Source organism: Epinephelus moara, chromosome 5, assembly GCF_006386435.1.
Source record: "Epinephelus moara isolate mb chromosome 5, YSFRI_EMoa_1.0, whole genome shotgun sequence".
Classification (NCBI taxonomy): Eukaryota; Metazoa; Chordata; class Actinopteri; order Perciformes; family Serranidae; genus Epinephelus; species Epinephelus moara.
The window spans coordinates 14,124,090-14,150,395 of NC_065510.1; the positions used below are offsets into that span (position 1 = coordinate 14,124,090).

General features: G+C 42.1%; 1 protein-coding gene across 11 annotated transcripts in view; it reads left to right on the forward strand.

The window, feature by feature from the left end:
* rims1b (regulating synaptic membrane exocytosis 1b) overlaps nt 1-26,306 on the forward strand; it is a 93,600-nt gene that overhangs the window by 47,522 nt on the left and 19,772 nt on the right. For 6 of the 11 annotated variants that reach the window (XM_050043522.1, XM_050043524.1, XM_050043526.1 and 3 more), the window contains exons 4-16: nt 360-1,258; nt 9,751-9,791; nt 10,027-10,137; nt 10,424-10,523; nt 11,828-11,951; nt 12,440-12,486; nt 13,149-13,264; nt 14,183-14,313; nt 14,521-14,692; nt 16,058-16,211; nt 19,435-19,588; nt 19,982-20,098; nt 22,440-22,502. In XM_050043522.1, the coding sequence (XP_049899479.1) occupies nt 360-1,258; nt 9,751-9,791; nt 10,027-10,137; nt 10,424-10,523; nt 11,828-11,951; nt 12,440-12,486; nt 13,149-13,264; nt 14,183-14,313; nt 14,521-14,692; nt 16,058-16,211; nt 19,435-19,588; nt 19,982-20,098; nt 22,440-22,502 (2,229 nt within the window). Of the gene's footprint in view, nt 1-359; nt 1,259-9,750; nt 9,792-10,026; nt 10,138-10,423; nt 10,524-11,827; nt 11,952-12,439; nt 12,487-13,148; nt 13,265-14,182; nt 14,314-14,520; nt 14,693-16,057; nt 16,212-19,434; nt 19,589-19,981; nt 20,099-22,439; nt 22,503-25,439; nt 25,560-26,306 lie in introns of all 11 variants that reach the window. The other 5 variants (XM_050043523.1, XM_050043528.1, XM_050043531.1 and 2 more) reach the window with 2 other exon arrangements.

The window sequence follows — 26,306 nt, forward strand, 5'->3', positions numbered from 1 at the left end:
CCCACTGGAACTCATAACACCACTAAAGAATGCCTCTGTGCACCGATGTCTGACACCAAGGGCCTCTGACCAAACATTAGTATCTGACGAGTTGTGAATGAGATCAGGTTAGGGGTTTTTCCCCCGTTAAAGGGGTTTTTTGGGGAGTTTTTCCTTATCTGCTGTGAGGGTCCAAAGGACAGAGGGATGTTGTATGCTGTAAAGCCCTGTGAGGCAAATTGTGATTTGTGATATTGGGCTTTATAAATAAAATTGATTGATTGATTGATTGATTGATTGATTGATTGATTGGTTAATGTTTACAGCTATGTTTATAGACTATATTACACACTGGTATAATGAACTCTCTTGTCATACAGGAAAAGGCCAGTTTCCCTCCATGAACAAAATGGTAAGGGAGGAATGGGGCGTGGTAGTGGCCGTAGACCTGGTGGGAAGTTGCCATCTCAGTCATCACTGGATGAGCGAGTGGTTCCTGGGGACAGAGGTGAGAGACGCTTAGGAGACGGACGGAGGCTGGAGAAGATCCATTCTCAGGACTACGAGGATGGGGAGGGGAACTTGGGTCGTCCAGAAACACACCGGAGACGCCCAGAGGATGAGGAGCAGAGGGAGCGCCAGCGCCGCGAGGAGGAGTTCCAGAATCGTTATCGTAGTGATCCCAACCTGGCACGATACCCGGTAAAACCGCAGAAGGAGGAGCAGGAGATGCGCATGCATGCTAAGGTGTCCAAGGTCCGCCACGAACGACGACACAGTGATCTGGCTATCAACGAGGTCGGACTGGGGCCTGAAGGAGGGGGTAGTGGAAGTGGAGGGGAGGTGCCTGAAAACCGTCTGGCCAGGAGGGGTGGAGGTGGTGAGGGAGATCACAAGGCCCTCTTGGAGAACCACCGAGCCTACTCTGTGGATAGGACCGTGGGGGGTGGAGGGGGAGCTCCACCTGCAGGAGGTGGAGTGAGATCAGGACCCCAACCTGGGGGACCGGTGCCTCCAGACTGGGGCCCAAACAAAGGCCGCCTCGAGCCTGGTACAACACGGACACCAAGGGACAAGGGTGGGGATAACCTGCTGAGGAAGGACTCTCAGAGCTCGGACCAGTCGGAGTCTTTGCGGCCGCCCCCTCCACGGTCATACAAGAGCAAGCGCGGAGTCAACAAGAGGCAGATGTCCATCAGCAGCTCAGAGGAGGAAGGCGGCTCCACGCCCGAGTACACCAGCTGTGAGGACGTGGACATGGAAAGCGTCAGCGAGAAAGGTCAGTCAGACAGATGTGCTCAGTCCACTAGCTTACTGAGCTAAATCTAGCCACACTTACCTTGCACTGTTTGCCATCATCCATTCCCTCCTTATAAATATTTGTTGAAGCTACTTTTAAAGTCTCTATTTTCCAACTTACGTAAACTTGTTAATGAGCTGCTGCAGCTCTCACCTAGCTCACGTGCTCACCCTTAATCTGCACACATGATCCTTATTTTGTCTACCTGAATAAGAACCAACCTTATTTTCCAACTTTTATTTCTGCATTTGTTGTATTCTCATCATCGTTGAGAGTGCTTTCAGACTTTGCCTCTACCACCTACTGTATACTCACTGTAGTGTGGGCAGGATTAGAGTCACAGGTTTGATGGCTAATTGTAGCTGCTAATTGACGTGCAGCTAATACTCCGAGAGACAGAAAGATCCTGACTGAATGATTGGACAAATGATCAGATGCACTGTAATATTTTCCTTCTTCCCACACTTAATGACGATAGCTCCCTAGCCCCAACACTAAAATAGCCTTGTAGTAGAAATAGGATAATGTGCAAAAAAAGCAGAGAGATATTTTGACTCCGAAGATTATTCTAATACCAGCACATTCTAATTTCGGACTGTAAAACTATACGATAAGTGATAGGATGAAGCACCCACCCAGCATACAGTGAATTACGATCCCTGTGTGTCATCTACACCTCTGTGCTGTGGCTAAACCCTGCTGCTCCCAGGACAGCTCTCATTTATTTGGAGAGTCCCTGTGATTTAGGCCAGCAGATTTGTGGAATTAGGTCAGTGGCTCGCATGCTACGTAATGCTTTGCAAACAGCCAGCTGCACCAGCCAACCATGGACCACCAGCTAAAATCGAGCCCGGCTGTGATTGCATGCTGCATGGAAACCGCTGGCTTCTCGATACCTATGTGCTTTGCGGCTCGCCGCTGTTAGAGAAGCGGTGCTAGGCCGTGCTATAAGCCTCGGGAGAGCGTCTAAGTTCAAGAGGCAGTAGGTAGAGTTAGCCGTGCTCTATCAGCTTATCTCTATCACCAGTCACAGAAGGGGCCTGTTCCAGATGTTTTAATCCAGATTACTATAACTCAGGGACTGGTAATGGGTAGATGGTGTGGATGGGGATTATTAGCTGTTTTAAACACTCTTTAGCTAGCTGGGCCTCAAAACAGGATGTCTCCTTTTACTCTCATCTGAGGCATGATGCAAGTTTCGCCGGATAATGTGCAGTATGTTTCCCTACATCGATGCATTAGGTTAAGTGAGATAGTGACACAGGATCAAGGCTTCTTTTTCTGTTTTTAGAAGAAATAGCATTTGAGGGAATGTGGTCGCGTTGGGGCTGGTGTCATCTGATTACATGATTAAGTCTAGACGTAACAGTCTTGGCAAGAGAGGCTTTGGTTTCAGGTGATGGTCTGGATGGTACTGCGGGGTTTATGAGATGTGATGAACAGCCTTATGGTATGTGCCTGCATTTAAAATGCCTCGTTAATAAAGTGTAAACGCTTCAAAATTAAAACACTGGCATCTTTGTCGACTGCAACCCTCCTCCAATTAATAACACATCACATTTTACCACAATTATTTCATCAGTTTGACTGGCACTTAAAGGGACAGTTCCCCCTAAAATCAAAAATACATATTCTTCCTCTTACCTGAAGTGCTATTTAGCAATCTAGATTGTTCTGGTGCTGGACATATTGGCCGAAGAGATGTCTGCATTCTCTCAAATATAAAGAAACAATAGATGGCAGATGCTTGTGGTGCTAAAAGTGCCAAAAAATACATTTTAAAAACTCAACAGCAATGTCTCTTTCCAGAAACCATGACCCATCTACTCAAGATAATCCAGAGAACTTGTTGTGAGCAGGAGGAGCTATTCATGTAGGAGCTTTTTTTCCCTTCCAAACCCACCAACGGCATCTCTGCGCAGAAGGAAGCATGCATCTATGTACTGCTAGCTCACCTAGCACCACTGAGCTAGCTGACATTCCAGGTTGCGCGAGGAGGACATTGTTAATATTTAGGCAACATCTCATGCCCTCAAGAGCCCCTCGTTCAGGAGTAGATGCACTTTTCCTCCTGTCCTACATGAAATTGCTCTCAATAATGTCTATGGATTATCTATGGGTAGAAAAAGACTTTGCTGTTGAGTGTGCACTTTGAGCACCACAAGCTGAGTGCCATCTAGTTCCATTATATTGGAGAGAAGGCATCTCTATGGCCGATATCTCCAACACTTGCAACTCACAAGAAAACAATCCAAATGGATAAAAAGCACTACAGGTAAAATGAACAAATTTGTATTTTTGATTTGGGCGTGAACTGCCCCTTTAATCTCAATATGCCCTCTTCTTCAGTGGTTTATTGGCACGAGACTAGAGAATTAATACCCGCCGATTGTTTGTTTCTATGCGCCCAACTCCTAATGTTTGCATAACAGTAGTGGAAGGAATTTTCTGGAAATTTGTTTAAAATGTGAGCTGAATTTAGATGGAGACTTGGGTATTGACATATGATCACCTTTCAAGTTGATATTGTAAAAGTATTAGCAGACTGTCCTCTGACAGTTACTGTACAACATCAGCAATCATTTGGAGTCGTGTTTTTGGCCACCTGGCATTGTTAATTGTGCCTGACTGAGCAGGATTAAACACTTTTCTAAAAGGTGAGCATAAGCTTTATTAGTTTTAAGATATAAATCAGGTAGATGAGATTTCACACACAGTAGAATAGACTGGTTGCACGTTCTACTGGATTACAGTCACTGATTCAGAAGTTAACATTCAAAAAGCTTAAAGGCTCAACTCCTGCCAGTGATCATCATGAGGACATTATAATAGGAGTAAACAGGTGTAAAGTTGAGGTGTAGGTGTAGAATAGAGTGCAGCACAACCATCGAGGCAATGCGTGCACACAGCTCGGATTACAAGCTCTGACACAAAACAGACATAATGTATAAGAGGATGTTGTTATGTAATTTTCATGCAGAAACAGTTATGTATATGTTCCAAGGATCCTCTTAGTTTCCCATTCTGCTCAACAAATTGTATCCCACCGGATGTACCAGTGCATCTTGGAGACGGAGGCTTTAATGACACAGCAGGTTTGAAGTCAAATGGATGCAGGGAGTGATTTGATGTAATTGGGTTACTTCCTTAGTGTAAAGAAGAAAACCAAGGTGATAATGGTGCCGGGGAAATGGAAGGGGAAGTCTGCTGTTGGGATGACACTGCGTCCCAGTGCACTTTAGCCACTCTTGAGTGTGAGATATTCCTACATTTACCAGAATTACTTCAAAAGTGCCCAGAGGACAAGCATGAACTTGTTGTACTGTACTGTATGTGTTGGCGCAAAGATCAGTTGCTATGATGTGAGAAGAGAGTCACTGTTGACTTTTGGAGCATTTGTTGTCTCTCTTTTCCATAATGTAGAGCATCAGTGTAAGTGTGAAGTTGAAGACAAAACTATTTCTTTAACTCTGATGCCAAATTCTGATATTTAGCACTTATGCTTTAGATTTTTTTTTGTAATGTTAGTCTCTACTGTACTATTGCTAAAAGCAGCTTTGATCCAGCACCATCATACATGATCTTGGTTGGCCTAAACTTGGTCATTTTAGTCACTCAGTGGTTCACAACCTATTACAGGAAGAATGCCATAAATACAAACTCACCGGATGATAGGCGATGCTCTTAGTAATCTTTAGGTGGGAACAATGTATTGGGTGGGTGCAAAGAGGTCTGACTCACTGGATGTAGACTGTCAGTGTTGGGGAAGCTATATTAAAACCAAAGTTTACCAAACTTTTTCCCAAAATTTCCCAAACTCTATCTGAATTACCCTCAAAAATATAAACTAGTTTAAAAAAGTAGTTCAACTACATCACTGAAATAATCACAATCTGAGTCTGGAATCTCATGTTGTTACGCAGAGGTACAACTAAACTGACACTGATTGAAGTGTAGGTGTGTTTGATTAGGAACTAGAGTGGGCCAGTCCCCACCTAGGCAGCCCAAGGATGTGTTATAAAGAGAGGATAGTCAGCAGTTGTTGGGGTGGAATCAGGAAATTTAAAGTATTTGATCGCAGACATCTTGGTTGCAAATCAGAGGCAATTGTAGTCAAGTAGCAGGTGATTGTCATTAAATGACACCTGTGGTCACAGGTGTGTAGCATTGCGCCATATTGTTTCGCAAAAACACATTGTTAGAATACTATGAATATGTGGTTTGTAATTAACAACATTAACCACATGACCTAAAGTAATTGATTAATGAAAAAGAACATAGAACTGCCACCCAACTACTGCAAATTGTAGTTCAACTAGTAACTGAATTAGCCGGGTAAGACCATCCTGATGACGTGAGCTAAGCATTCTGTTTCACTCTCTGTATCAGTCTGAACTCCAAACATTTTCAGTGGGTGGGAGTACACACCCTGACAGACAAAGTCCTTCAGCCAGTCAGCATAACAAAACACTGGGGAGCATCTTCATCACCAACAGAGCCAGTTGATAAATCAAGCTTTTGCAAAATCTAGTTAGAAGACATGCAGCGAAAAATGTCTTCCTCTAAGAAACTGCGGGACTGCATACTCTTGTTCTTGTTTAATTGCTGTTATTGACTCCATTTCTGTAATAACTTCAGTTGTTGCTGTGTTTTCCCTACTAACATTAGAGTTAGGGCTTGTTGTTTTGGGGGCCGCCATTACCGTTCTGCAAGCTGCAGCGTGCATTTTACATCATCAACTACAACACAGTCTCAGATTGGCGGTGTGGATCCCTGATTGGCCCTGACTGGATGTTGATTTCAGGGAAGTGTTCAGGGTGACAGCCTGTTTGTTGATCTTAAAGACCAAAAGGCCGCAACATCATCAAAATAAAAGAAATGCACATGGCGCCAGAGTGCGGGACACTTGTTTTCTATAAACAAGTCTATTGCCAGTGATCAGCACCTCATTATAATTCTTGTTGTGCATTACTTTTATATTTTAAATAGGGTGGTAGCGGGGCCAGACTGATATAGAGAATCAAACAGAATGTTGAACTCACGTCATCAGGATGGTCTTACCAGGCTATAATTAAACTACATGTAGTTAACAACTCCCCAACACTGTTTCTGTGGCTGTGAGCCAGTTGGCAGGCTACTTTGGCCGACATCCTTAAGCGACATGCCTTTGACCGTTTTCAAATCCCCTTTGCAACGGGAAACAACAACTCAGCTAAAAACCTACAAAAACTTTTGATGATGGTTTGGATCATGCAGTAGGGCATGCCTGCTTTGTTCTTTTGGTGAATTGTTGTGAAGATCTACACCAAATAAAACATCTTGTGAACGCACCTCGAAAAAGCTCATAATCCATCTCACAGGACGACTCTCATGCCTAATGTCGATTTGTTTTCTGACACACTGGTCAGAGTTGATTTGTAACATCTTTTTGGCACTGGAAGTAGAATGCGCCAATGACATTGACCTCCCCTGATCCGTTCCACAATGTTCGGCTAGAGTCACATAGAGCCAGCAGATTGTCTGTAGTTTTAAAGGGTTGAGCTTCTTCAGAGCTAAAATACAGCCAAGCGTCACATCTAGGCATCAATTGTCAAATTATGTTTGTTTTTTTATCAGTAAAAGTTGAATCACACAGTGCCTTTATTAAATCTAATGCCTGTAGGCTTTGTGTAAGGATGTAAGGTTAGGTTGAACTTACCACACCTGGTTGAAATGAATGTGACTGAAGTTGTAACTTGTGTTAAATGGAACTAAAAGAAAGTGACACTGAATTAGCCCATGCTGTTACTTGTGGAGGGGAGCGTAAAGCAGTTTGACAGGAGTTCAAGATCATGTGATGTAGAGATTTTTTTTACATATAATGTCAGAGGGATTTTGTTGAGCTTGATAATTGTAGTGGCTGCAATTGGTAAAATAGCAGACAGAGCAGAAGAGGAGTACAGGCTCTGACACACACGCGCATACACAGACACACACTGTTTATCAAGAACAATACTACGTTAATACCTGCAAAGAGCTGATGCTTTGATGTAGCATCAGTTAGAAGAGCAGCCCAGATTTTGTAATCTGCCCAGCGTGTTCATTCTCCAAAACCAAAAAGCCCCACTCAGCACTTCAAACTGTGGCGTCAGCATTTATCCTCTCAAGCATTCTCAGTGGACTTTCCGATTTCAGATTAGAAGCACTGGAGTCATGTCTACTCAGAGTTTTTCCTTATTTTCTGATCTCCAGAGCAATCATTTTCCATTTGCTTCTCAGTGAATACAACTAGAAATGTTTTGACAAACAGCACGTTATGTGTTGCATGTTTTTCCCATAAAGCTTAACCTCTACTCTCCCTCCCCTCCCAGCTCTCCTTTGCCAGAAACTTCCATTGAATCATTCATCTCACTCTGTGCCAGGCTCAAACATTTCTCTTACCTTGAAACTGAAGTTCCTCAAAGTCTTTTAAAATCCACATCTGATATCATCTTGCTGTTGTTTTATTCCCGTGGTGGGAAAGTGGGCACAGATCTTGCAGGCTTCTCTGGTCTGTTACTGGGCCAGTTAGTTCTTCTACTTCAGCTGACCATCTGTCAGTGTTAATAAGAGCTGGGATACTCCAACAATCACTAGTGTCTTTGTTCCTGGCTCGCACAGTTTGACTATGAATTAATTTTTGTAGCTGTGGTTCTGTAATGACACTTTTATTGGCTTTTCTCAGTACCATTATTATATAACTTTTTGTGTTTTTGTGATTCTGTTTCCTTCTATTTAACATGCAATTTCCAATAGAGCATAACAATTTAAGGAGTTATGTTCCACACAAGGAAAGTAAGGCAGGCCTGTCCATTGTTGACGTATATGTATACTCTGATGGCTGTCCAATAGACCATAAATTGACCGAAAGCTCAACAATAATGTGATACACTGCATAGATGCAAGTGCAGAAATCTTTTCTACCAGTTTGGACTTATTGATGTTTCCAGCGCCTTGCCAGGACCAAGCTGGGTAGAGCAGTGGTTGTTCTGCATCAGGGAATTCTATAAATACATTCAACCTAATCATCAGAATAAATGTTTCTGCAAATCATGAATATATTACATTTGTACGTTACTATGTAGCAGATACAACAATGCTGTAGTTAACCTGTGGTTATGTGCTGGCACAAAAAACACTTAGTTATGGATGGCAAAAGATCATGTTTTAACTTAAAATATCCGGTTCTGGTGGTACAGTCCCGGCTGGAAATGCAGTGATGCCACTGTAAAAAACAACTGCTTTTTTGTGGCACTACCCTGACTGGAAACCGCAATGGGTGGCTAAAAAACAACCACTCTTGTTGTTTGTTGGTCTTGAACATCTTGCAGCCTGGCAGACATCTGGTGAATGGTGGATACCACACAATCCAACATCCCCCTCACCTCCCAATGAGAAAGCCAACTCATATACTATGTCTCTTTAGAAATGTTGATATGATATGTATGAAACAATGCCAACATTTTCCTCTGCTGACAGGGCTGATACATTTAATGAATTGCTTCAGTGAAGTGTATTTGACTTTAATTTTTCAGTTTGCATATATATATATATATATATATATATATATATATATAATTTCATTTGGTGGTCCATTTTTAGCCAAAATACAGAAGTGGAAGAATGAACGGAAAGTCTGTCATCTAAATTGAGTAAGAAGTTTTTCACAGTCTCGTAGACCAACTTTAACCAACAGTAGCAGCATTTATCATAAAATTTAATGATGATGAAAATAATGTCCAGTAGACAGTTGAGAAAGTATTTGCTCGAATATCCAACACTGAGCTATAAGCTTCTTCACGATTGAAATACCAGGCAGCACTGATGGATTATTATGGAGGTGCAGCTTGGTCTCACTCCCAGAGCATCACAATACGCATTTTGGGCAGTGTCGGTATAATGACGGTGTTGATGTCCTGTGTGTCACTCAAGTCAGCGTTTAATTATTTTGTCACGTCATTCGTTTGTCACCTGTTAGTCACCCATTAGTCATGTGAGCCTGCTGATGTGACTAACATCAACCATGATTTTTCTGCTAACCCTGACCAAGTAGTCTTGCTGCCTGAACCTAACTGCTGACCGTTTCTTTGTCACGTGAGTCGACTAACTTGACTAACTGCTGACCCCTTCTGTGTTAAGATACAATGCAAAAGGGTTTCTGCCCAAGCATCAAAATGTGATCAAGTTGGAGATGATGTGCTCCACTGGAAAATGTGTCAAGGTGGAGATGGTTCATACATGGTTCTTCCCAAAAGAAGTATAGCTTTGGGCATTCCCATACTATGTTTAGAAAAATGACCTGTGTGTCAGGTGGGAAGGATGTATAAGAAGGACAGGAAGACAAAGTCTTTATACCTGAAACTAAAACTGTAGAGTACGATATACTTTTATACATAAAAGATGCATTTCTCCTAAAAGAGGCCAAGTAACCCACGTCCTCTTTCTCTTTGCAGGTGACTGGGACTGTCATTCTCTAGATCCTACAGTGTGGCATGTAAGTTTCAGCAAAACATGACAGATTCAGAGCATCAATGCTGCCTACACCCTGAATACTTAGAGTAACTTACATGCAAAGAGACACACAATTCTTTAGTGCATTAAAAAAAAACAAATCAAAGTTTACACACAAGTACATGTAGTTAACTGATAACATTAACAATTTCGTTCTCATTTCTCCTCCACATTCTTCCATACCCTCCTTTACAATGCCTCAAAACCCTTTCCTGTAGCATCCAGTTACATGGCAGCCATCCAAAGAGGGTGACCACCTAATCGGACGCATCACGCTAAGCAAGAGGTCGGCAATGCCCCGCGAGGCTGGCTCCCTCCTCGGCCTAAAAGTAAGCAGCGGATCACTTAGATTCAGACCTGGATCACATCTAGCTTATGAATATTTTGTTAGTGTTTGTTTTAACCTCAGTTGAATGCTAGATTAGTTCAAACTAGAAATAGTGATGTTTTTAATCTCGTGACACTGTGGTGTACTGGGTAACAAACATTTAAAGGTGAAGATTATTCCACAACACAGATATGCAAAGTGGTGCCTGTTGAGCAAAAACTGAATTCCACAGAAAACATAAAAATGGTAACATGAACCTCTGTTCCCTTTCTCCTCTTTGTGTGCAGGTGGTAGGAGGGAAGATGACAGAGACAGGGAGACTTGGGGCCTTTATCACCAAAGTCAAGAAAGGCAGCCTTGCAGATGTTGTGGGACACCTACGAGCAGGTGCTATATTGCTTCTTTGCAGGAGCTACTGTATTTTATGTAAACTTGGTTGATAACAGTTCAATTGAGAGGCTGAGTGGTGAAGTTACAGAGCCGCATTTCCACCAAGCACTTTCAGTGTCGTAAAACCTGTATGGACATGCATCTAAACCCCAGATCTGATTAGCGTTTCCAAGAAGGGTTGTTACCAGACAGTAATAGCCCTGTTACTGGATGTATTTCCTCTTTGCTGATGATGCAGAGGAACGTCTGCACCTCACTGATTGACCACAGAATTGGGTTGCATACCAACTTTTTCATGTTTAGAGTCTCTGTCGTAATTGATGGAATTATGTAAAAATAGCAAGTTTGTTGTTTATGCATTGAGTCCTTGTCGAGCACGATTGATGATTCTCTATTGTCCAATCAACACACCTTTTGGTATAGGATTGGTGTGTTTGACCTCAACAGAGCTGTAATGGTAAAATGGGATGAAATGGAACAGTTATGTCGGTACCATCCACAACTTTTGAACTTTTGAATTTTAGTCTCCTGTCCTCTACCACCGAAAGTGGTCTGCAGTCCATGGCAATCAATTTGCAAGGGAGTTTGTTAGTCAGTCACAGGCAGACTTACTCAGTTTGCATCTGAACGCCTGGTCTAGTGTGGCTTGACGACGCTGGCTGCTAGCGCTAGCATCAGAGGCTGTGCTAGGTCAGACCACTGCGTTCGCTGCTAAATGCTTTGTGTTGAGGTGATATTTCAGGCTTGAAGTACTCCGATGGTACAGAAATTCCTTACTGCAGAAATTGCAGAGAACGGTGCTCCTATGAACAGTTCCATTAGGCATTTATTAAATGTTAATGTTCCATTTAAGATGCCAAGCAGCGTCTTCTTGTCTGCCTCCGTCATGTGACAAAGGTACTGTGGCCTTTAATGACGCACCGGGTCAATGGGCACCACAGAATGCGATTAATCAACATTAATTCTTTAAGTTCTGATTTTAAGTATTATTTTTTCTGTGATTAATGAATTGAAATAAATGCATTATTTTGACATCCCTAAAAAATATGCATAATAGCTGCATTAGCATTACAGTCCTACAACAAAAGTGTCCCATATTGTAAAAAGTCAGATTTCTAGAATTTTAGAAACCCAAAATACAAGTATAAAACTAAAAATCAGCATAAAATGGGACCTTTATAAATTCAGTTTGATTTTAAGATACCATTGTCTGTTAGTAACTGGCTTTTTCTAGTCAGATGTACTGTGAGCTGAGCCTCAGGCTGGATCATCATTGTGTATGTCGGCCATCTTGGTTCCAGGTGACGAGGTGCTTCAGTGGAATGGGAAATCGTTGCCCGGAGCAACAAAGAAAGAAGTGTACAACATTATCCTTGAATCCAAGGCTGAACCTCAAGTGGAAATAGTTGTTTCAAGACCTATAGGGTAAGATTAACATCATCAATGTGTGATAATTATCATGAAAGTACTTGAGCGATTGTTTTGACAGACACTTTGATATGTCTCCTTCCTTTATCTCAAAGCTCCATACACCGAATTATGTCCAAAAACTTCTTGAGAAAAGTGTATAGAGCATATCAGTAAGTAGAGCTGATTCAATGGGTGGAGCCCCTTCCCTTCATGTCTTTCCTGAACTCCTGAGATTCAAGAAAAAGATCCCTTTTTCCAGCTCTCCTTTTCTCCTCTACTACCCAACATGTTCAACATGTTGATGTGTATCTGGTTCACTGCTCGCTCCTCTTCTACCGTGCAACTGTGTGTTGACATGAGTCTTTTACTCATTCATTTTTAAAAGATGAATGTAACTAAAACTTAAGTCCTGACTTAAGTGTGTATTTACATCGCAAGTATCATGATGTATATTCTGTGCATTTAAAGTTAAAGAGTTCACTTATTCTTTTTGCTTTTTACAGAGACATCCCAAGAATCCCAGAGTCATCCCATCCTCCTCTAGAATCTAGTAAGTGTTTTTACATGCAGCTTTATTAGCTATGTATGTAACTTCCATTTCTTACTGCTTATGTAAGTTGCTCTGAGAGAGCTACTCTCTTTACCAATCGTTTCAGGAAAGGTAAGTATTGCTTTACAGTCTATTTGTGATGGTAGGAGGGGATGGGGCAGCAGTAGCTGATTGCTGATGATCAGATGTTGCTGCCGTTTGATGCAACGCTGAAGGACCATCTCTGTGAGGCCTTCTTGTCCTGCTCTCTCTGCCTGGTTAGCACAAGCTAACACAACAGCTGCAGCTAACATCTAACTCCGAGCTGCTGAACGGTTCCAACAATCTCACAATGACAGTGAAACAGCTCCACTCTTTTAAACCAAATGATAAACGTTGGGTAACCTTAGCTAACAGTTGGCCCTGTCACTGTGTGTGACTACATTTCAGGTGCGTAGCTCACACTCCCACAGCAGTAGTCTCATGATAACCTGGGGAAAGCAAGAGCAGCTCAAGAGGTTGAGCGAATCTATATGCTGTGTGCAGCTCTGCAATTATATGACATTTTAAATCCTCAAATTTGCGGGAAAGTTGTGGTGATTTGACAAAATTGCAGGTTGTACAGAATTCATGCGGATTGGTTGAATTTGATTTATTTTAACAACTGTTGTTCTCTTCAACAGCGGGCTCCAGTTCCTTTGAGTCACAAAAGATGGACCGTCCCTCGATATCAGTGATGTCCCCTACCAGCCCCGGGACCCTCCGAGACCTTCCTCTGGTACTGCCTGGACAGCTCTCTGTGAGTATCTGAAAGATGTGGTATGGTTCATGTCAATGGATTAAGATCGGAATGCAGCACTGGCCAGATGAATGAGCATGGGCCACGTATTTCTGTCCAAAACTGAGCCCAACCCAGACCCAACACGCCGACAAATTTTGTTTGACTTCTCCTTAGCTAGCTAACATTAACTTGCCTGAATATTTACCACCTGAAATAGCCTATGTGTTGAGTTCAGGTGTTGTCATGTAAATAACAAACCCAGCACTGAAGAAGAAGCAGCCCAACACAGACATTAGGCCGAACACGACCCAACCCGAACATCATTTGTAAATATTTATCCAAACCCTGCCGGACCTGTCAGATCCTGTCGAACTTGGGTCAGGGTATCCGTATTGTAATACAGCTACGGATAGAATCTAAGCCGCAACCAATTGGACTGTAAAATGAAGCCAACACAGAAGTGCCAAAAACAGCAGTTCTTTGAATGGCCACTTGAGGCTGGCTCCAGAAGCCAGTCAGTCCCCATAGACCCCCATGTTAAAATGCCCAACTCTACAGCAGAAATAAACATGATTACAGCCTGGTACAACAAAACTGTTTTTGGTATCTATTGCTAGTTTTCCCTTCGTGACAACTGTAGGGGGCATGAATTTTTATGTAACTCACCCGTATGCATTTTATTAATGCTTAAAGCTACGTAGAATAAAGGGCGGGCTGCTTTGAGTGACAGGCTGTCTATCTATTGTCAGATAGACTTCTCCACAGCTCTAGCCTCTTGCCCAAATATGGTAATTTATGGCTCAAAAATAACCAAGATGGTGACGACTTAAATGCTGAACTTTAGGCTTTAAAATGGGAGTCCACAATCGAATTGGTGATGTCACGGTAGCTGCGTCCATTATTTTTACAGTCTATGGTCTTCATACATTTGTTCAGGTGAAGCTGTGGTACGACAAAGTGGGCCATCAATTGATCGTCAACGTCCTTCAAGCCATAGACCTGCCACCCCGACCAGACGGACGACCTCGTAACCCCTATGTAAAGATGTACTTCTTGCCTGATAGGAGGTAAGGTTATTGTGTTGTAGCTCCATATCACAAGTACAGTACATCAGTAATTACATACATGACAAATGAGATTCAAGCCAGCAGTAAGGAACATAATCAAAGGAATATCGATCTGCTTCATCTTAGAGTTGTCTATTATATGTTCATGTTCGGAAACAAGCGTACCCCTTGTAATCTAAATCCTGTGTGTTCACGCCTTTGTTCCAGTGATAAGAGTAAACGACGGACTAAAACAGTGAAGAAGAGCGCTGAGCCCAAGTGGAACCAGACCTTCTTATATTCCCACGTTCACCGACGGGACTTCAGAGAGCGCATGCTGGAGATCACAGTCTGGGACCAGCCCAGAGTCCAGGAGGAGGAGAGTGAATTCCTGGGAGAGGTGGGACACACATGATACCCATTTACCATGTAATATAATAATGATTTGAAGATAGAGCTTTTGCTTCTAGATTACATGTCTTTCTTAATACAGCTACCATATGGGAGATTTCAGCCCAGTTGCCAGAAGAAAATGTTAGCACTGTACATTTCCATAAACCACAAATAAGTTACATTTGCACGTCTTATACGTATCACATCAGTGATTTTGAAGTGACATAATATATGAGCTGACTTCAGAAGGTGGAGGGGATGAATGATGGTGTCTCACCTGGGCGAAATGCCTGCCAAGATGCAGACCACTGTTTGAGACCTACAAAGAAGAAAAGTGGTTGTAGTTTAGGAAGTTACTGCTATTTTTCCAGAGGCTTTTTAGGCCAGAAAAGTGTATGATCTTTTAGTGAGACATTGCTGCTCTTCCTGCTGTTATTGTGGCCCCCGCAAACCAGGGTTTTAAGCCAAAACAGGATCTTTTCCAAACTTAGCCAATGTTAACAACAGGGTAATAATATTTTTAAATTTACAAAAATCATGAATGGAATTTGTATTTATTTGTTTAAACAAGTTTGTTAAAATGTAACTTGGCTGATAAACTAAGCTAACATCAAGCTAACATTAGCTAATATTAACATAGTAAGCTTGCCTTAGCCTGGACTTCCCTTCTTTGTGCAACAAGTTTGAAGTTGTTGTGTCTATGTCTGTAAGTTTCGATCTGCACGTTTTGAATACTGCAGTTTGATTTGTTGACCACCACATAGTTTTGTACATGAACAAAATTTGTATCATTTTTTCCAACTGGTGCTCAGTAACATAATGTCAGTTCTTCATGGTTCTCTTCTGCAACTTGATTGGATGCTGTCGGATTGGTTCTTGAGAATACAGTTTTGACTTTCTGGGAGAGAATAGCGTTTCTATTAGTTGATTTAGGAAATGACATTAAAATGAATTGACTCATGGCACACTTTTTAATCTTGGGCTTGGGGGAAGGTTCCAAGTATTTCAAGTCAAAAGGCACAAGTCCAAGTGAAGTCATGAGTCATTGGTGTTAAAGTCCAAGTCAAGTTGCAAGTCTTTTATTGATCTTGTCAAGTCGTGTCATCAGTCATCAAATTTGTGACTTGAGTCTGACTCCAGTCCAAGTCATATGACTTGAATCCATACCTTTGCTACCTGGTTGAACTTGTTACAACTCATCATTTGTAATTTCTGTGTGTTGGGAATTGCTGCATTAAAGATCCACGATTGAAGTGGTTCCACAGACACGCAGTCCCAGCTGTCCATACATCTCTGATAATAAGAAGTGGATCTTCCCACCTCTTTTGCTCATGCATTTGCCTCTTCCACCTTTCATTCTGTCCTCTCTCAGATCCTGATAGAGTTGGAGACGGCCCTGCTGGACGACATTCCTCATTGGTATAAACTCCAAACACATGACATGTCCTCTATACCTCTGCCCCAGCCCTCCCCGTACCTCCCACGCAGACACGTCCACGGAGACAGCCCCAGCAAGAAACTACAGAGTATGTGTGGTTATATACGGTATTTTTCAGGCTGTGTGTGTATAAATATGTGCGTATGACTTAATCCCTGTTTTTGAACCTGTAGTGCGTCTGAGTGTGTGGTCGCTAACCTTTCCTTTTCTGAGCTTTCTCTTTTGTGTCTCCCAGTGTGGGAGACTGACAACAGAACCTCTCAACCTTACTCTGTCCTGTATGTGTGTGTTGTATATGTGTGTGTGCGTGTGCAGGGTCCCATCGCATCATTGATACAGAGTTTGATCATGGTTTGATGGTAGTGACTAAAGGTGGGTGGGGGGCATGGTTACTGAGCATTTCCTTGTATTAGCCTGTAGGCGTCCAGCACTGGGTGAGAGAGCATCTTCTTTGCATCCTCGCTCCATCTATTCCTCCCAAAAACCTTGCAGCCTCCTTTTGGCTCTACTGTATGTTTTAGAACAAATTGCACCCAAATTAAAGTAATTAATCTCTGCTGTATCAGCGAAAGGCAACACTCCAAAAACTTCTGCAATTCATCATATTGCTACTGGACTGCAGATTTTGAATTGCGGTGTTGTAGTGTGCAGCCTTTGAAAGTGCTGCAGTTCAGCAGTGTACTGTACTTCACTGAGGCTGCAGTGAACAGTTTCTCCTCTTCTGCTGGGCCGTAGAAACACCGAAGCACTGAGTGCATGTTAGACTGTAGAGCTACAGTTGTTCACTGCCATTCCACTGAGTTCCCTGCCATTCTCCTGCATGCTTCTAGTCCTGCCCAGACTTCACTGAAAGGACACTGAACATGCACAGTAGAAGCTGAACTTGTGTTATTTTGGCCAATAGAATCACTACAACTGCTTTGTTGTTGACTGTTTCTGCTGTTAGTTAACTTCCTGTCAGATTATGGTTCATTTTGGCCTCTTCAAATGCCAGATGGTTTGCCACATGAGGAAGTTAATTATACAATCTCTGACTTATGCCTACCATACACTACTGAAAAGACTTTTAAAAGACTGAAATATAATACCCTCTCACACCTTAAGTCCATGTCCGTGTTTCACTCACAGACTATAGGATTTCTCAAAGACTGAGGATCTTGCAGGGTCACAATTTGCAAGACTACAACTAGATTCCTTTTAAGAGTATTTCCCATCTGCTCCTGGTGGGAAATATTATGCCAAACACCCTTTAATAAATTCGACCTTATTACAATTTTTTAAGTGTCAGCAAAAACACATAACCCTAGAAACACGAGATTAAAGGTGCCAAAGTTTGATAGTATTCTTGTTAATTTGGCATCAATATAATCCGTGAAATAAACTGTATTTGCATACAAACTTTACAATTTTGGATATTATCGACTCAACTCATCACCAGCCTCTGTTGGTGAGCTACGCTATTTTAGTGGGAGAGAGACTGTGAGAAAAAGACGCAACCCATTTCAGAAGATTCTCACTAAAATAAATGCTGGTTGCTGGATCAGGTACATGCCAAATTAAACACCGACTCTCATCACAGCTCTACCAGTTTCTTATCCTTTACCACAGTATAAGAGAACCCAGGCTTGTTCACGCTTGTGCGCCTCCCCAGGTCCCCTCCATGTTTACAGTCTTGCTGAGTGAACCTATTGGCTGTTGACAATGTTCATTGAACTTTAGTGTTTTGTGTGAGCCAAGGCGAAAAACTTCAGATAATATCAAACATGTTTAATTTTGTCGAAACATCATGACATGAAAAGGACGGACTTAAGATAGCACAGACTGAGTTTTGTGACCACCTTACACCAGGAGTGCGCACCAACTGAGGCTCACGATTTTATACCGACATCGGAAATTTGTCTACGACAGTTGTATGGTATAAGGCCGGCATTATTTGAGCGTCACTATGCTTATTTTTATTCTTTTGTAAACACTGACATTGTAAACTACAATACCCATGAGTCTTAGCCACAGTTGCTATGAAGAAGAAGCCAGTCAGAGGTACAAATCTGAACTGAAGCAAAACCAGAACAATTCTTCTTTGACATTGCAAGACAAAACATGCCATAGTTGCTCAATTCATCCACGATTGACTCAGAATACAAAAGAGACTTTATTTAGAGTGTGTGACAGAATTTTAAGCTTGTGGAATAGATGTTTCTAACCAAATTGCATCTTGGGAATGGTAGTTTGTATGTACACAGGCTTGTACCTCGACTAGGGGAGTTACAGTATATCAGTTTTGATGATAATCCTCAGATTTAAAAATGAAATATTGATATGTTAATAATACACATGATAGTATTGTGTAAATAATCTAGCACCTCTTAAATCATTCCTGTTTCTTTATCCTCCCTAAACTTGTGTTTTGAGTGTAATTTATTGCCAAAAAAGAGACAAGACACACAATTAACAAAGTTAAAGATGAATTTGACCATAACATTATTTTTTCGAACCTTCTTTAAATTTTGCGATAATATCATTATCCTAAACTCCGTTGGGTACGAAAATCGTGTAGTGAAAATCTGATATCTTGCCAGCTCCAACATTGACTATTTTAAAGAACTACATAATTCCTGTCAATGTTGCTCATCTTAATGAGCGGTACATTTACATCCTGAACCCTGAAACCTCAAAATATCCGCTTCAACTTTCAACTCTATTTCATATCTTATGTAGCTAAATCTACGTGTCCATATATCTATATGTCACAACCAAATGAAGCAAATATAAGTTCTATAAATATTCATCTCATGCATTTATTGTAAATCCTGTTTAGTTATGTTTAAACTGGATTATATATGACCTATTCTCTGTAGCTGTGGTGATTAAGTATCCCAGAGGGGTTAAAAGTCTTAACTCTCATCTCATCTGGCACTCCATGCAGGTTGAAACAAGAACTGAGAGATGTAAATCTCACTGATCTCGGGTCTGACAGAGACGTTGCAGAAACAGTCAGCTCCTCAGGCTAGCTCACATGATGACCAGCTAACGTGTTTGCTAGCTGGTCGTTTACCTGTAAAACATCCTGATGTGATGTTCTACAGTCTGTAAGAGAATGGTATCTGTAGTGGTAGTCAGTAGCACAATGCTGACAACTGGTGCATCCTTATCAAAGGACACACAATTAATGCCTGGATCTCTGTGTGTGTGTGTGTGTGTGTGTGTGTGTGTGTTTCTTTGTGTGAATCCATGAATCGACAAACATGTTTGTATGAATGTTTGTGCGTTGTATCCGTGCTGGATCTCTGTGAATGTGTGTGTGTGTGTAGGTGCAGAGCGTAACTCCAGGGAGAGAGAGCGGGGCAGTACGTTGGCTGTGCCTGAGCAGCAGCGTCCCGTCCAGCACCGGTCACGTTCAGTGTCTCCTCACAGAGAGGACTCCTGCAGGGCTCGGTCACGGCCCGCACATGTGCCCATGCAAAGGTCAGCAACACCTGCCACAGTTACCTGGTGGACTGTTAGTGGAGTGTGTGTTACCTGTGGTGACACTATCCCAGCATCAGCCAGTATCTGAGAGGTAGTCAGTAGGTCAATAATCTCAGTGTTGTTTAAAGAGAATCTCCTGTAGAGTCTTTATTATGCATTCCAGATTAAATGTCCCAGCATCTGACATTTCAGTTTTTTAGATCAGATTATATTTGATCTGCAAAATACTGGTATGAGCGTTGACAGTATACTGTCCCAAATAGGACAGAAGAGGTGGTCAGAACAAACTGGGTGGACATATTGAATCACCAGAATCACTAACTATGGACCAAGGTTCATATCATACCTGAATAAAAACATAAATTAATGCGATATTTTTGATGTCATCAGGAGTCTGGATGAGATCCACCAGAACCGCCACCACTCCCACTCCCCCTCCCGCTACCATGACTCCCACTTAGAGCACCAACGCTCTGGGGACTCGGACTACGAGTACTCTGAGGACAGGTAACCTGATACTGGGAACTGTGGGGATCATTACTGGTGTGGGGTGGGGTTATGACACTTTTTACTTGTAAAATATGATGTTGAAGAGCAGGATGCACACACATTGGATTAGTGCTCCTTGTGAGTAACTGAGCGATGATTTGACTGCAGCTCTGGTCTAATCATGCAGTTCAAAAATTTACTGATGGAGCCCTGACATGCTAATATATTTTGATATTCTTTAAAAGTTGACTCCTGTTTTGGTCAAGGCTGCAGCTGGTCACCTTTATAAAAACAACTTTTTATCATATTTGCTGAAATTGTCACTATACCCACACAGTAGTACATGTTCCTCCTCCGAAAAGTTTGCTTCAGCCGGTGAATGATGCTTCATTTTAACTCGACTGTTTTCAACATGGCGGCTGAGTCACAAACTCTCTCATTTTCCAGCTAAACAGTACACTAAAATATGATTCTAGGAACATCTGAGACAAGAAATAGGCAATGCAGTAACAGAATTTGAATTCAATGCCAAACCAATGCCATTAGACGTCGATATCTGGTTGAATTTAAGTTGTAACATCTGGTGACAGAAATTCAATGTCAGCACAAAGTCTAATGCCAACGTCAATTTGACATAGAATACTGACGACAGATGATGTTGATATTTTGTTGGTTTTAAGATGTGTTAAGTAACATCTTTCAAATGTCTCATCCCAATGTCATCTTGATGTAGACTAACGTCATTTAGTCGTAGCGTTTAGAGAACAAAATCAAACGTCCACAAAATGTCAGACTGTTAATGTTCACACACGATGAAATTCTGACGTAGTAGACATTTAACCTTTGAAATCTGGAGCGACATCAATTCTCTTGTGCTGCTTTGCGATTTCTTTCAAAAACATGGGGAAAAAGGCAGTAGATAGAAGATAGAATGCTTTATTGTCATTATATATTAAATATTTTTTGCTAATTTTCTTGTTTTTAATTTTCTCTTTTTACTAATTTATCACAATTTTTTTGTCATTTTTTCTTTCATTGCTCATTGTTGTTGCCTTCTTCCCATGTTTTTGACAGAAATCAAGCCAATTTGCTCATGTTTTAAAGTGTTAACATACTGGCTACGGTTACATGATGGCTTCTCATTCGGAATGAAATAAATCTGAATGAAATCATTCGGAATTAAAGTTTTTCCAGGTAGTTTACATGGGAAATATTCATTCCGAATGAGGGTTTACACGGGAGATCAGCTTAATCGCCTTTATTCAGGTCTGCGCAAGGTTTGGGGCAGGGAAGGTTTCTGATTGGATAGGGGGCGGGGCAGATGTTACGTGTTTACGTTTACCGGAAGAAAACACTGTAGTCCTCGCTCCGGCTAACAAGATGCTTGACGACGCCGTTCTTAGTGCCTTTTTCAGGCTTGTTTTGCTTATATTCTTGAAGCAGCAGTACGACAACAACCTTGTTCTGGTAATGCTTCGTCTGTTGAGGAGGAGAAGGGAGGTAGAAGACCGTGCTGTGGCGAATGGAAACCGGTGAGCGCAATGAGTCCGACTGCTCTATCTCAGCCCGTTGCTATGCAGCCCGTTGCTATGCGCGCTATATACGTCATTGTTTCCTTGCCAGAAGGGCAAGGAAACGAGCATGCGCAGAAAGACCGGAATGAACTTCAAGAGGAATGAGTGTATACATGCACACAAAATTCTTTCATTCAGAATGACAAACGGAATAAACCACCCCCTTTAATCGGATTTAATTTTCAATCGGAATGACCGTTTACATGACCACTTTTAATCGGAATGGCCTTTCATTCCGATTAAAAGTGGAATTAAACTGTCCATGTAAACGTACTGACTGTCAACCTGATTTTCATTCCAATCAAAATTTAACATCTGTCCGACGTAACAGTCCAATGTCCCTCTGACGTATTGGCGTCTAGTGCCAGCTGGGATGACTGACAGCTGTGTTAGTGACTCCTCTGCTCTGATTGGTTGTTTTTATTCATGTAAAGCCATCAGAAGCACTACGAGGAGGAGGGAGGATCTGTCTTATGGACTACTGTGTGGATACAGTGACAGTTTCAGCATATTTAACACAAAGTTACTTTTCATAAAAGTTACCAACTACAGCTTTAATCAGTGTGTGTAATGTAATCTTACCAAACTAATGTCTACTAATACTACTAACAGTGTGAAACTAGTCATTGCAACATGAATGCAGACTGAAGTGAAATCTCAGAGTTATGATTTCCTGGTTTCTCTCATTCATAAATTCACTTTGCCTGTCTGAGTTGCCATCCTCTTCTGTTGTGTTTTTCTCGGGTTGTTTCTCATTTGTTCACCCATCGTCATGGCAATGACAGTGAGGTCCTGGAGATGCACAGGTCTATCCGAGGCGGGAGTGCTGAGTGCCTGCACACAAACAGGTAAAAGTTAAAAAAAAAAGAAAAAAAAGACAACGACCACCATTCAGCCTTATTTGAATAAAATAGGCCATTTCACCATCATTCCATCCTCACTATACTTTAACAACTCCATCTTAACACACTTAACGTTTCAGTGCAAACAGTGTGTTGGTTATCTTCAATGGACTGTCTGCTTTTATGCAACCGCATGAACACAACATATTAGGTGTCACATCAGGATCAAGTAGTAGTAGCACACTCATAAATTCATGTCTGACTATTGTCTATCACCACAACACTCACTCATAAAGACACACGCAACACACTGATCACTGTGTGAGGGGATTAGAGACCTGCTCGGTGGCTGACCTCAAAGGAGGCAAAGCTCTTTTGATTAATTTCTTTTCTTTTTTTTTGCATTTGATGTATTCACTCACGGCACTTGTATATTTTTTTTCCACTTTCCTTTTCCTTGTCTTGCTTTACGATGCATGATTTCTACTCGTACAACCAGGGGCATAGGTAGATACAGCAACACGCTACCCCCCAAAATGCCCCTGTTAGTAAACGGTATCCATAAAGACATTTACAGGTAAGCGTCTAGCGTGAAAAGCAGTTTTGCGAACCCTTTTCTGTGCCTGTCCAGCTTTCCCAGACTCATTTGTGGAGTTGGTGGGTCATTTAGTTGCAGCGGTGTTCTCTGAGCGCAATAAATGCCCACGTGTCTCCGAGACCACTGTGCTGCTTGTGCTTGCTTTGGTCAGAGTGCGTGCCAAGTAGCTTTGTCATGGTGCTGCTTTAGCTAATTAAATGGTATGTGTTGCTTTTCCCTCTGTATTATGCAATCCTTTAAAGGACTATACTGGTGCTATTTCATGTTGGAGACCATTAACAGCAAACTTCTGACCATTTTCCAAAGCATATCAGAGGTTTGAAGACTGATTTCCTACCTTCTAGGTAGCAGTTGAGAACAGGGAGTCACTGGTGCAGTCGAGGGAGGTCTGCCATCTGGAAATTACAAGATGAGTGCCAATAAAGTAAAGCATTCATATGCTATGTTGTCAGATAATCCATCCTGCAAGCTAAACAATAAGGACATAATAATCAGAATATGGTCGTTTCTTTTCAATTGTTAGCTGAATCTCAAGTCTGGGAATTCAAGCGACCTAGAACACAACAACAAGGAAATATTATTAAAACACACTGGTCATTTCTGCTGCAGTTGGTTATCTTTCAGGCTCGTGGCACGGCTCTAAATAAGCTCCAAATAGGTCAGTCAGTTCGTTCACCACTTTGGTCCAGACTCAGACATCTGAGCAACATGTAGATGGATTCCTTTAAATTGTGCTATGAAGTTGTCCAACTTTGGTTTGGACCAAAAGCCTGAAAAACTAATGATGATAATGATGATTTGAGAGACGTCAGTGTCACCATTCTCATCCAAGTGCACCTCCTTCTTAAACATTCCAACAGTATTAGTGGCCAAGTGCCAGGCAGATCATGGCAAGCAGCCAAGTAAAAAAGTAAGGAGTACACATGCCACTTTTTTGCACCCTCAGATCCATTGTTTTGGACGTAGATGAACGGAAGGCGCACTCAAAAGTGAGAGCCACATCACGGTGGTGCGCATGCAATCCCAAGAGCCTATCTTTAAGGGTGCAACAGATGCACCCTCAGATAAACAAAGTTCAGCTGGCAATTACAGCCGGCAGACATCTTTCCTTTCTTCTATAGAAATCATCCAAGTAAATATGGAGCAGAAGTTGATGATTTTAGTGCAGAGCTACCCAGAGCTTTACATCTGTCCCATGGACAATATTTTAGGTCTGATACACACCTGAAAAACAACACCTGAAGAAGGTCAGCTCAGAACTCTGAATTTCTGCTAAATAAGCTGTGATACAGTGCTTGTTATGGTCTCCTAGCAACACCAGCAACCTGCGTCTGTGCTCTTGAAAGTTGGCACAGAGTTGGCACAAGAGCAGCACCCAAAAAAAGACACGCCATGTGTCCAGACCCTTAGTCTTGTTTAAAGGGACACTCCACCAATTTTACACATTAGTATCATTTTACTACACAGCTTGTGAGGTGTAGTAATGTCTCCTGAGGATGTGTTGTTTGCAAATCATCAGTGTGATGTAAAGAATATATGAGTTGCATTAAATGGGCTAAAACATGCAATAACACCAGTATTGTGCTTTGATATATTTATCAAATGTTGATCCTGGCATATTAGTGAATATTAATGTGTAGCATACTCTCGCTGTCTCTTTCCCTTTACCTCTAAACCAGCATTAAAACACATAATCATATAGTAGTCATATTTACTGTAATGCCATGTAACCACCACACAGACAGACAGACCTCCTGTTTAAGCATCTCTCTATTCTGCTCTAATCTTCTTCACGGCACTCCTATGTATTTTATAGATTTACTGTAGCTTGGTTTCCTCGCCACGTGCCGCCTCGACAGCTTTAGATCTGTAGATTGTGTTATATAATCAGCATTACATGTAATCTCCCTATATATGTGTGTGGGGTCAATCCACAGGGAGGGCAAGAGAAACTATCTCCACACTCTTACATAATGAATTCCTCACTCTGAGGTCAGAGACAGAAGGATGCAGTTCAACTCGTGCTTTGTGTGGTGTTTCCAGTGATCACCAGCAGCAGTTTATGTTTTGTGAGAATACTTCTTTATTACTGAGGTACAGCATAAACTATGAGCTGAGAGTCGAGGCAGAAACCATAATCTATGTTGCACCGTAATGTGATAATGTGAGTGCTGCGCTTCTTTGTCTCCTTATCAGTTGCAACAAGCCTGCTTTTGTTGTCCGTCCCTTCTCTCATTTTGTCTCTGCTTATTTCTGTCGGCTGCATGTGTCATTTTTGTTTTGCTTTGCCTTCCTTTGCACGCGGGTCTTTCCCCACCTCTTGTGGGCGGGGCTTTGGCACACAGCTCCACCCTCCCCGCATGCCTAAAGAGCAAGCCGCCCCACAGACAGGAGGGGGGCAGCACCATGCCTCGTAGCATCCTTACACACCGTGTGCTCAGGTTCACTGATGAGGTCACAGTTAGGTAAGAACACTTCTCACACCATCTCCCTCCTCCACCCATATCCTTTCCTTTCTCCCGTTTTCGGGGGACAACGCACAGCAGAGGCTTAAGCATGTCCTGGCAGAGCATTAAACAAACACTAAACTCCTAAGCCCTTGTTGCCATCCATGTGAGGCATCTGGCCATAAAACATTATGTGCAATGTCATGCGATGACACGGAGCCACCCATCTGTTGAAAGTATCTGTTGTCACGGTGCAGCATGACGTGACAAACATACAGCTGTGAGCGTATGCAGCGCAGAGTAAACGTGAAAACACTGGCTGCTTCTCTCCTCTTCACTCATTCACCCCCTCACACAAACACACTGAAAGCAGTCCCTGCTCCCACTTAGACCTGGTTCCCATGGCAACTCACCAACCTTCCATCTGAGTGGTCTCACAGTGTATGGCCGCGAGGAATGACTGGCTATGATAAATGGAGATACAGCATCAGAGCCATTACATGTTACTGCACTGTCTGATGGCCTTCCTTATTCTCTCTGTGTCTCACCCTCCGTCTCCTTTTCCTAAACTTAATATCTTCCTCCCTTTTTCTCGCTTTCTCTGTCTTTTCTTTTGTCTACCTCCCACTCATCACCCCTTTGTTCCCTCACATTTTTCACAATCTCTTCTTCCTGACACCTCGGCTTGCATCCTCTGTCCTTGTACATCTTGTCTCCATCTCTGTTTCTTTCTCTTCTTTGTTTCTCTCTCTGCTGCCATGTTGT